Source organism: Elephas maximus, chromosome 13, assembly GCF_024166365.1.
Source record: "Elephas maximus indicus isolate mEleMax1 chromosome 13, mEleMax1 primary haplotype, whole genome shotgun sequence".
In the NCBI taxonomy this organism is placed as follows: Eukaryota; Metazoa; Chordata; class Mammalia; order Proboscidea; family Elephantidae; genus Elephas; species Elephas maximus.
This window is the reverse complement of record NC_064831.1, coordinates 66,891,163-66,903,734: the sequence shown is the minus strand read 5'-3', so window position 1 is coordinate 66,903,734 and position 12,572 is coordinate 66,891,163. Positions and strand designations below refer to the sequence as shown.

At 37.9% G+C, this 12,572-nt stretch overlaps 1 protein-coding gene across 13 annotated transcripts in view; it reads right to left on the bottom strand.

Annotated features, from left to right (window-relative positions):
* Positions 1 to 12,572, bottom strand: part of SCAPER (S-phase cyclin A associated protein in the ER) — a 495,697-nt gene that overhangs the window by 247,277 nt on the left and 235,848 nt on the right. For all 13 annotated transcript variants that reach the window (XM_049852841.1, XM_049852843.1, XM_049852837.1 and 10 more), the window contains one exon: positions 5,710 to 5,836. In XM_049852841.1, coding sequence (XP_049708798.1) covers positions 5,710 to 5,836 — 127 coding nt within the window. The remainder of the gene's footprint in view (positions 1 to 5,709; positions 5,837 to 12,572) is intronic.

Genomic DNA, 12,572 nt, shown 5'->3' with positions numbered 1-12,572 from the left:
GTTTGCTATGCGTTGGAATCGACTCAACAGCATCCATCAACAACAACATATAAATAACTTATATACTCAGCTGTTGATGGATATGTGGGTTGCTTTCCACATTTGGAGATTATAAACAATGCTGCCATTCAACATTTGTATACTGGTCTCCTGGTGTATGTATGAATTGATTTCTCTGGGGTATATACCTAGAAATGGAAGTGCTGGGTCATATGAGATGCATGCCTGTGACTTTACTTGGTAATATCAAACTGTTTTCTAAAGTGGCAGTACCAACTTATACTTTCACAGTGTGTGAGCACACTCATTGTTCCAGACTTTTGCCAATACTTGGTATTTTCAGTCTTTTTAATTTTTGCCATTCTGATAGGTGAATCACAGTAGCATGTCGAGTTTTTAATTTGCGTTTTTCTGATTATTAGTAAGGTTGGCTACCTTTGGATTTATTTATTGGCTACTTGGATTTCTTCTTTTGGAATGCCTATTCTCTTGACCATTTTTCTGGGTTGTCTATCTTTTTCTTTATCGATTTATCAATCTTTTTCATTATATACTCTGGAAACCACTCCTTTGTTGATTATCCATATAGAAATCTTCTCCCATTCTGTTGCTTGTCTTTTGATGAACCAAAACTAAAAAACCCATTGCTGTCGAGTTGATTCCAACGCTTAGCGACACTATAGGACAGAGTAGAGCTGCCCCATAGGGTTTCCAAGGAGTGCCTGATAGATTTGAACTGCTGACCTTTTGGTTAGCAGCTGAACTCTTAACCATTATGCCACCAGGGTTTCTGTTACCATTTACAGTGTCATCAAAAATTACTTCACATATTGCTTCTTCCCTATTCTCTTCTCCCTCTGGTGCTCTAAGTATACATAAGACATTTTTACTGCATATTATATGTCTCTTACTATACTCTTTATTTTCTGTATCTTCTCTTGGTGCTTCAACATGTATTCTTTCTTATGACCTATCTCCCAGTGCACTGACTCTCTCTTTAGCTCATTTATTCCACTATTAGCTCATCTAGTATTTTCTTAATTTTGATTACCAAATTTTTCAGTTCTAGAATTTCTATTTTCTTTCAAGCTTGCTATACTTTTTTTGTAAAAAAAAATAATAATAATTTACACTTATATCCTTGAACATAGTAAGCACAATTCTGAAGCCCCTGTAGGTTTTGTTTCAACCACTGTTTCTGTTAATGCTTATTCATATTACTCGCTTCTCTGTATAACTAATTCCTTTCCTGTGCCAGATGATGCATTTGAAAATTATTATGTCAAAATAATTGGAGACTTAGGTTGATACTACCTTCCTCCAGAGTAGATTTTCCATTTGCTTCTGTTTAGGGACCTGGGGTATTAGCAATTCAAGATCACTTTAATGTTTTTTCAGTGAGTGTGATTTCCCAGCCACCCAGGTGATCTGAAGCTGGGCTGCAGTTTCTGCAGCGACTGGTATATTTCCTGTCTACCTTCTCTCCTAGTGCAGTCCTTTAAAATCTCAACACAAAACATGGGATTGTCGCCACAGCCCCTATCATTGTAAGTCCTAGACTCAACATTTTTTTCCACCAGCTCTGCAATGATTCAAAAGTACTACTTAGCCTCTTATCCACCTCTTTCAGTTCACCAATTGTAGTCAGAGCAAAAAAAAAAAAAAAAAAAGCAGCCCCAAATACCACATTCCCAGGATCTTGGCTCATTACTCCTCACTACCTTGCTAACAATTCAGTTATACAGTTCGTCTTTTGTCCAGCTCTATTTGTTGTTTTGAGCAGGAGAACTGTTCTGAATTACTTATTCAGCTAGGTCTACTCCTACAGATATTTTCAAGCTTGTCTTTTATTTCCTTAAAATACAACACATACAGTTTAAGTATCTGTGACTTGTAATCACAAAGCCTTACGGTTCTAGTTTGTGCTTGTTCTCATTCATCATGATTTATTAACTTTTGTGGTTAATATTTTGACTATGGCTACTTGTTCTTGTAACATTTCACAGAAATTATCTAAGGCCTAGGATAAATATGTCTTCCTCCAATGAAGGTCTGTATTTCCTTCTGTCAGGTGCCTAGAGACACCACTAATCAATATGGGACCATGTTAGACTCAATTCACCATTTGAAATAATACAGGTGATGTGAATTTAGCTGCAAATCTACTCCAGGACTGGAGTGCAGTTAAAACTTCTACACTGTGCGAAGTTGTCTTCTTTGTAGTCCCCAAGGGAGAGGTGAGAGGATTCATGATTATGTGAAAGACTAGGTGGTTATGGTCTTGTATCTGTGGAGGGGAAATACCCTATAAGACTTCATATTCTGGGGAGCCCATAGGCTTTTATTTTTTGTCCCCTCACTCCATGAAGCTGGCAAAACCATAACTCACATTCATCAGCATAGCAAATGCTCTCATTATACGCATACTTTCTGAATTCTTCCTTTTGCCTGGTAGTTCTTTAATTCATTCTCAGCTCTTTGATGCTTTTAAGAAAATTTAATTTTTATTTTATCCAGCATTTTTAGATTTTTTTGTTGGGAGAGCTGGTGCAAACATTACCGTATTTCTGTACACAGAAGTGGATGAAATCTTTTAAAAGTGTAACACATGCAAACAAAGCTTACAAGCTTTAATTTCTGAACAGAAGCAGAGAATCCAAAAAGGCAGAGGGGACCTGAGACACACAGAGGTTGAAGAGCTTATCATAGGCCACACAATGACCACACAGTTTAGCACCACTAAACCCAGGTCCTTCTAAGTTTTCTAATCCCTCTCATTACAAGGGCACTTTTGTGTTATCACAAATTTAACCCTTTAGCTCTAAATTAGTTTTTAGAAATTCAGAAAAACTAAGGAAAAACTGTCAAAGCAATAATAGAAAGTATCAGTGTGCTAAGGTCTAAATTAAGCAAGCAAAGACCTCAAGATTCATCTTTCACCATTCCTCAGTGACAGCTTGCCCAAGTTCCACCAGCCCCACGCTTGTCACTTCTAGGCTGTCTTCAAATCCTTCACTGGGTATTTGCCTTTGGGTCTAATGATTTTGTTACTCCAGGCAATTTTCCAAACAAAAACAAATGGTTATTTACAATTCCTAGTCTGAAATCATAAATATCATCAGCTGAATTACACTGAAATGTCAGTAAAACTCTACAGAACAGGATTCTACATAAAGTAAGTCTGTCTTGGCTAGGTAAAAAGGATTTTAGTTATAAAAGTAGCAAAAGGATCTTATTGTAGGTAAGTTTAGACTCTTAGGTGGTCCTACAGTGTATACTCTGAGGACAGCTTTACAGCAAAGTTCCTGACACAGGCCATTTAGACTGGGAGCCAGACTACATTTTTCTCCCCCAAATTATAAGGAATCAACGGTATTTCAGTAAATTGCTCCTCTGTGAATGAAATAACTTTACTTGTATTCTCATACTGAATACCTTTCTTATATAAAGACCATTTTACTTTGATTGTGATTACTTCAATCTAAAACAATATTCAATGAGATTAAAATCAATGTGCATATGGTGATTTCAAGCAAGTGCCTCTTAAAGTATAAGTATCCTCTCTAAAGACAAAAATAATCAGTATGTGCTAATTATAAAACGATTAGATATTTTTCTCAAGGTATACCAAATCTAAAACACTCCACTTAGCACATGTTTGACAATTACCAGTTTCTGAACTTGCCAACACTCCAAAATGGACCTATTATACAGGCGAAGGGACTCTATATGGCCCTGCTGCAAAGCACACTGAATAGTTGCTCTCAGTTCCTACTGAGAACTGTATTGTCTGATGTTACCTGATGTTAAAATGTAGGTGGACGTTATCTTGTAAAGCTGGTCATTCATTTGCTTGAGAACCCAGCAATTTCACCTCTGAGGCATCTGCCCCAGGCTAGAGCAGTTGTTCTCAAAGTGTGGTCCCTGGATCAGCAGCAACAGCATCACTGGGTTACTTATTAGAAATATACATTCTTGGGACCCACTCCAGAACCCACTGAATCAGAAATCCAAGGTGAGGCCCAGTAATCCGTGTTTTAACAAGTCCTCTAGGTGACTCTGATGTAGGCGAAAGCCTGAGACTCCCCACTTTCAGGGAAATTATTGTTCATTTGCTCCGATACAAGGATGTTTGAAAAGTGCTATTTGTAATCTCTCTCTCACACACTATACATGTGCACAGACACACACACACACACACACACACACACACACAATGATCCTGAAAACAACATCCTTGTCAAGAGAATGGATAAAAATATTGTAGTATTAACACATGAAATATTTACTGTACAACAGAGAAAATGAATTTTTAAAAAAGCTACATTTATAAACAAATAAAACAATAATTCTGACTAAAAAAAAAACTCAGGATTCTATATTTTAAAAGGTCAAACAACCAAAACTAAGTAATACATTATTTAGCAATATGTGATATTATTTAGCAATATGTGATAAAACAATAGAGCTATTATTTAAAAACAAGAAAATGATACACCTTTAATTCTGTACAGTATTGACCTCTGAGGGAGCAGAGGTAGGGGATGGGCTAAGGAAGGATCACACTGGTAATGGTCTAGTTCTTAAGGTGGGTAGTGAGTTCACAGCTGTTCACTATGAGTTCACTGTTCAGTGAGTTTGCTGGTCTTATGCATTTTTTATCACTGTATCCTTTTGTATACTGTATTTACTCAGATAACATGCACCTTCTGTGTCTGTCTGTTTGCCAACTGCATGCTCCTCCATGAGGTATTTTTGTAAGTGCATCATCCTAATTTTTTACAGTACCATGTAAAAAAAAAATGGCATAGGGGCACTTATGAAAGTACCTCGCAGGGGGAAGTTAGCAAACAAACGTAGAAGGCACACGTTATTTGTGTAAAGATATAGTGTATCAAATCTTACACAGTAAATTTAAAGCCCAGAAAACAAAAAGCAAACAAATAAACAAAACTGCACCTAAGAACAGAAATGACTATCATTTAAAACAGTAAGAAATTAAAAACCACCTAAATGTTATAAATTATGTAAATTGTGGTATGTTTATTCATTCACAAAGAATTTTTAAAGTCATAAAAAATATTTATGATAAAATTAGCCAGATAAAATAATATAAAAAATATACAATAAAAGCATTAGAAAAAAAAAACAATAAAACGTTAACGGTAGATGTTACAGAATGTTTATTTCTTCTCTTTATGTTTAAAATTTTTCTATAGTGAATAATAAATACTTTTGAAATCATTAAAGATTTTTAAACTGTCATTGAGACATTTAATGTCTCTAGGACATTAATGAAAACTGTCAAATCTTCTATTTGGAAACAGGAAAGAAATTGATGTTTTGTGGGCTCCTCTGAGTTGTGTCTTATGAGCTTGAAAAGAATTCAAAGTTCTATGTTTTCTGTCATAAAATTGTACAATATATTTTATTACTATTATTCTTGATTATATAATTTCATTTTGTTTGTGTGGGGTACCGAGAAAACTATGACTTAAAGAACATATTTTTTCTACTGAGGGCTTCAGTTAAAACTGAAAACAATCTCATTAAAAACAAAAGTAAAAAACATCCATCAACTGCTGACTGACTTTTGGGAACACAGACAAAATGTGTATGTGGAGAGAATGCAATACAACCCTATGTCCTGTCACAGTGGGAAAGGACCACAAAGATTTAAGGTTCAAAGGCCAGAGGCTAATCACATACCTCCTTTTCCAGTATTCTAGCGATCTCGCCTAGGGTCCGATCCAAGGCAGAAACCTTATTGTTTGCCCATGAGCCACTGTCTTGTACTTGTAGTTGTTTTAGAAGATCTTTGGCTAATCGCTGAAGTCTTCAATACAAAATTAAAGGGAAGAATGACATTAATGAATTAGACTATGATACTTCATTTGCCTAAACATTTCAAAACACAAATTACTTTCAGTATTGAATTTGAAACTGCTTCACAGCATACCTGAAAGGAGGGAAAACCAGGTAATTCTTAAGGCTGGTATTTATATTCAAAACCACCAACCCATACCTCATGGCTCAAAACAGAATCAGAGGGCAGAATTTACCCATTCATAGGATTAGCTGGGACAACTGCTGCCATCAATTTCTGTGAGACGCTTAAACCAGAACAGGACTGGGGATAGAAGGAGTGCAGAAGTGAGAGGATGACGGCAGAGAAACAGAATAATAACCTGAACAGATTTCTACATTTATTTAAATCTTCAAGAAAGGCTTGTATACTATACGCATTGTAAATGCTTAGAATGTCAAATGCCCCATGTTCCAATTTACAGGCAGTTTGGGGATTACCTGTCACTGCTGATGTCATTTACTTAGTCAATTAAGCAATTACAACAGGTTTGTTTTTCACAGGGAAATACCACATACTACCTAGATAGTAGGATTCTTTAGTGAGGGAAACGTGTAATAAATAGTTCTTTGTAACTCCTACTTCTGTTTCATACACCGCACTTTCTGAACAATCTTCCTATACTTTCTACTCACTTGCTTGAGTGCCCCACTGACACATAATCCACAGATACTCACCAAGCTCTCCAGTCAGTGGGTTTCCCCACCTTTTCCCTATACATCATCCCCCTGGTGTTTTATTTCCATTCTTGCAAATGGTCTAATTCCTCCACTGTTGTTCTATTTGCTTTTCTTACTAGCCAAATCCCAGCAGTGGTTAATAATCACTCATGTTTGTTTAGTCCTTACTATGGGCCAGGCACCATTATCAGTACCTTGCATGCATTTATTTATTTAGCTGGATTAATGAACAACCATCAGCCTTTTCCATGTCTGTATCTAGAAAAAAAAATTATACCATGCAAAAGATTGGTATGACTACAGATTCACAATCTTACTAAATCTCTCTTCTCTGTGCACTCTCCATAAAGGCTTGTTTCACACCTTCCCCACTGTCATCAAAATCCCACTCTGCCCTTTTGCTCTCAGAAGGTCCTGCGTTTCAGAGAGAAAAATGGAACAAGAAAACTCTCCCTTTTCACCAAGAAATCTACAAGCCCATCTGCATATTGACCCCTCCCCTCCTGTTTCTCCTGCCACAATGGAGAAAGGCTCATTCCCCCTATGTACAGCTAATCCCTCCACACGGGCTCAGTATGTCATTCCCTTTCTGGACCTCAACCCCTCTCTGCTTCTGGCTTCAGTGTCTTTGCATATGCTACTCCTTCCTTCTAAAATGCTTTCTCTACCCCCACATTACCTAGAAAATGCCTACTTATCCTTCAGCTCCTAACTTAAACTTTTTCCCTGATTTGCTTATTCCTTCAAAGCACTCACGATAAGTGAATTAAATACTTATGTAATTACTTGTCTGCTTCTCCCACACAGAGCTTTTTAAGAGAAATTTCTGCAATGATGGAAATGCTCTATATCTTCACTGTTCAACATGGTAGCTGCTGGCCACATGTGGCTTCCGGCACTTGAAATATAGGGTGACTGAGGGACTGAATTTTAAATTGTATTTAATTTTGATAATTTAAATAGCCACACGTGGCTGGTGACTACCATACTGGACAACGCAGCCGCACAGTATGAGAAAGAGTGCTTGTCTACCTTGTTCACCACCTTATTCCAAGCACCTAGCTTGCAACTATACATAACAGCACTCATCATATATTTAATAAATGAATAGTCTACTAAAGAAATTTCTTTTTTATATTAATATTAGTATCTATAACCTCACAGATTACAAAGTACTTTCATGTACATTATTTTATTTATCCTCTCAACACTGTCAATTAGTACTATTCCTATTTGAAAGATGAAGAAACTAAGGCTCTGGGAAACTGGTGACTTTCCCAAAGTCACATGGTTGGTAAAAAGTATTACTGGGACTCAAGACCCAGGCCTTTGATCTTCAGATCTCGTGCTTTTGTCTCCATATCATACTAATCAATTCAGATAAAGAAATTTTACTCATAAGTGAATAATTTTCTAGAACACAACTTAATTGAAAATTTTATTTATGTAAAATTAAAGAATTTCTCAAAGACTACAACAACAATGCAGCTCGAAAGACACTACTAAACTCCAGTTTAAACCTAAGCTACCCACGACATTTACTTTGATAAGTCAGAAGAATAAGTACAAGCCCTAAAATCAGAAGTACCTACACGTGAATCCACGCTCCAAAACACACCATATGTGTAAGTACTGGGAAGGTTTTTTAACTTCCCTGAATCTTAGTTTTTTCATCATATGAGTGTGGATAATTTTTTTTTTTCCTTTCAGAACTTGTAGAGATTAGAAATAATCAGTGTAATGTATCTAACACCGTGCATTAAAATAGACATTTAATAAATGGTCAACTATTTACTCTTCATTGACAGAAAGTCTCAATCTAACAAAAGGAAAATTAAAAAATACAAAAATAGAATAATAGCAACATCCTTCTTTTCCCTTCTAATCGAATATGGGCTGGAGTCCCATCCGATTAAAGTTACTGACCTTATCATGTGGAAGAATATTGGCAGCGAACTTCATTGTGTGACAGATAAGTAGCCACTTCAGCTTTTGGCTGAATAAAGCCTGCACGTTATGTAACTAAATATCTTAGCCATAGCAATGGATGCATACGAATCTAGCAGTGTTCTTACCAAGAATGCTGACATTCCACTGAAACCAGGGGTACTTAGGGAGGCACAGGACCATTTTAACTCACAGCATGCAAGAGGCTTGTATTTCATCCTGAGGTAAATCAAATCTGGGATTCATATGAACCCACCCTTCAAGGAAGAATGCCAAATCAAGGGGATGCTGTGGTAACATGAGCTAAACCTCTGTCCCATTCCCTGCCTCCACAGAAGTACCACAAATAACATAGCCCCTCTCAAGAAAAAAAGCATCAGACTTTGATTCATACTATAATTACAGAATGTCGGCAGAAGACATGCCCTGAAAGCTATATACCATGCAAGAACAGGAGCTGCTTAGAGAGTACAGTGTTTAACAAAGAAATGGTTATTTGGGTTACTTCTAGCAGATAATTTTTCCAGTAGGAAAAGAAAAAGTGAAGGTTTCATAACTCCTATCCTAGAATATGAGAAGTCTGTCAGGTAAACGGCTTTGTGGAGAATGTTGTTTGTTGTTAGGTGCCATTGAGTCAGTTCTGACTCATAGCGACTCTTTGTACAACAGAATGAAACACTGCCCAGTCCTGAGCCATCCTCATCATTGTTGCTATGAGAATGTTTTAACATCAGATACTTTCTTTTCAATACTCGAACAAATTCCAACAACGCTAAGCTCATATCTGTCACTGGTAAATGTAAAATGTAAAAGTACCTTTTAAAGGGACCCTAACTTATATCACAGCAAAGTTTGGGGAGTCCCCTAGGATCAATGGGAATATTTGTAAAAGTGTAAGAAAGGAGGCTGGGTCAGGTTTAGGAAATAACTACTGTTTAGTGTGGACAGACTTCACTTCAGAAAGACATAAATACGTTAACTTTTTTTCCCATCATCGCCTCTATTTGCAAGGTACGTGGTTTAAATTTAGGACTACTATTAGTTCCCTCTATTTACTTTTATATAGGTATGCTTATGCCTATATTTCTAGACATATAAACTTAAATCAAGTATTACCTTTTGACATTCCCTATATAAGACAAAAAAAATCAGCGTACATATATTGCCTCCTACAATGGACACTTTTGTTTCTGCCTGCCAGTGTCCCTTCTTTTGGAAACAGAACCCATCTTTCCCTTTTAGGGAACTAACCCAACCCTATTCATAGATGTGCGTGCTGGGTGTGCTCAATGCTATTAGGGTATCACTGCTCTCAGGGGACGGAGCTAGGGAATGTGTGCAGTATTACTGAATAAATAAATACAAAATATTTATAATACTATAAACATAACTACACATTTACATCTACTTTTTATTTGTATATCTATCTATACACATTTATCTATACACACTGAAAAACATGAGTTAACACTGATGTCTCCAATTCCAACTCATCACCACAGGGCTTTTCTATTCTCCCTTACTATATTTGTAACTCTCTTCTCCAGCAGTGAACAACCTGCCTTCTATCATCCTCAGTATATTTACTTAATTGACCAATCTGCTTATATGTAACCAATCATCCATCTTTGTTGCTGTGTGTGCACTGTCATCTCCCAGCTCCAGTTCCCCATTTTTGGTTCTCCCACCCACCTTAGGTTTCAACACCCTTTGCCAGGCTCCCCTTCACGTGGGCTCTGACAGATTCTGTCAGGCTGATCTTACATAGAGATGTCTTCCTCGCCCTGCTCTGACTCCTCCCATGAGTCCACAGTGCTCCACCCGACATGGAAGCTGCCCTCACCCTGCTTGGGCTCTGAGTCTCCATCAGGCCACTCCCCTATATGAATAAATGCCCTCCTCACCCTGCTGGACTTTGATACCCTCACTGTGCCACTGCTAGACATCCCCACCCAAGGCAGGTGCCTATTTGGTGCTGACCCACCTAATGGCTGCAAGACTGAATTTTACTAGAAGGCTGAGGGGTAACTGGAGAGAGAGAGATGGGGTTGTTTTGATTTATTAGCTGGGATAATTTTATGAGGAGACATTTCTTTGCATCCATTATTTGGTGACTGAGTTCATATAGGAAAGGAAAAAAATCATTTACTCATTTCCAAAATAACTGGTTTCCTATCACCCTCTAACGGTCACCAAATAATTTTTTTTAAATATCACTATGAACCTATGGCTTTAATTTTTTTCATAGGTTTTGATCAGTGGTAATTATTATCCTTTTTGAAACTCAAATTGTCCCATCTTCAGCCCATTGCCCCCTGAGTCCCTTGTCAAGGCACTAGCAGTCTTTGAGCACTTCCTTGCTATCTGGTATGATAAGACATTCAGATCTGGATTTAGGTATTTCTCCAAGAAGTCCTTGTTTCTTTTAAGTGAGAAATGGTATTTCTAGCCCCAAATCAGTGAGTACTTTGGATGCTCGTTGCTACTGAGTTGGTCATTGTTTCTAGGCCTCTTCAATGGACAAAGTTAGGAAACACATACATACATACATAAAACTTATATACACACATATGTACATACACACACATCACTTTCTCAAAGATAAAATAACTCATAAAAACCAAAAAACCAAACCCATTGCCATTGAGTCGATTCCGACTCATAGCGACCTTACCGAACAGAGTAGAACTGCCCCATAAGGTTTCCAAGGAGCACTTGGTGGATTCGAACTGCCCACGTTTTGGTTAGAAGCCATATTTCTGAACCACTATGCCACCAGGGTTTCCAAAATAACTTATAAGTTCATATAATTAAGTTCACATAATTCAAATTCAGCCCTACAGGGATTTTACCTGATCTCTACCATATTACACCTATCTGCTTTCTTCCAGATCAAAAATCTAGGCTCTCAGAGATACAAGGGATGAAAGAATTCTGGCACCCATAATCTCCTTTATCCCACATTACATGCACAACAGTTTCAGAATAACATTATTAATAATTTCATCACCACTGTAATTAGAGAAAGTTTTAAAAATCTTTTGGATATTTTTTCATTTTCTCTGACATTTCTCTTAGAGTTACACTGTATGATTAACTGAGACACATCCGTTACATAGTCACTCCCTTTTAGCTATCAGTTAGTTTCACTTTTACAAGAAACTATAACTTTAGTGTTATGTTGATGTCTCTTTAATCATTTTGATTGTCTGAAGCTCATTCTCTAGTAGTATTTAAGGTCCTCAAGAAGAGAAGATGAAAGTCAATGATTTTGTAACTAGTGAAACTTATTTTTGAGGGCACAAAACTATCAATGTGCACAAGCAAGAACTAAAGAAATAGAGGAGTTTTGGCCAATGAGGTGGCTTAGTCACAAACACCATGCCAACCCTCTATGGCAGAGACCCAAGAAACCAAGTGAAACAGATACACATGACCATCCTGGAACTCTGAGCATCAAATGAAAGGATAAAGAACTAGGTCAAACACTGAATGGAAGAAGAAACTAAATGAAAACAGTGAACCAGAAGAGACAGAGTGGAAGGCCGTGACAACTGGCCCAGTACAGTGTGGTTATCTTTAGACAAAGACAGCAACAATCCCGAATGAAGAGCACAGAAGGCAATTTCATAGAATTCTAAACAAGACACAGAGTAATTGTGCAGACATACCCGGAATGAAATAAGGTCCTGATTGCAGGCTGCAGCCAACAGGAGGAGTGCAGCTGAATAGAAGAGCACACCCCTCTCTACCCATCCTCATGGTGATTAGTGGTACGACCCCCCTATCTTTGCAGCCCCAAATGCCACCCCCCACCTGCTGACCCCGCTGGGTGACAGCATGCCATTCTGGAGCAGCTGTGAGTGCTCCCCTACCCCTCTTGCCCACCGACAGCAGGGCATTCCAGAGTGGCGCTGACCACTCCCAACCAGCTAAGAAGCAGTGCCCACGTATCCACACACTCAAATGCCTGTGACCCACCTGCCACCATCTGGCAAGTGGTGGTAACCATGTGCTTGCCCACATGCCCATCCCTTGCCCATTCCCCTGCCCCCCTACCCAGTCAGTGGTGGCGATCG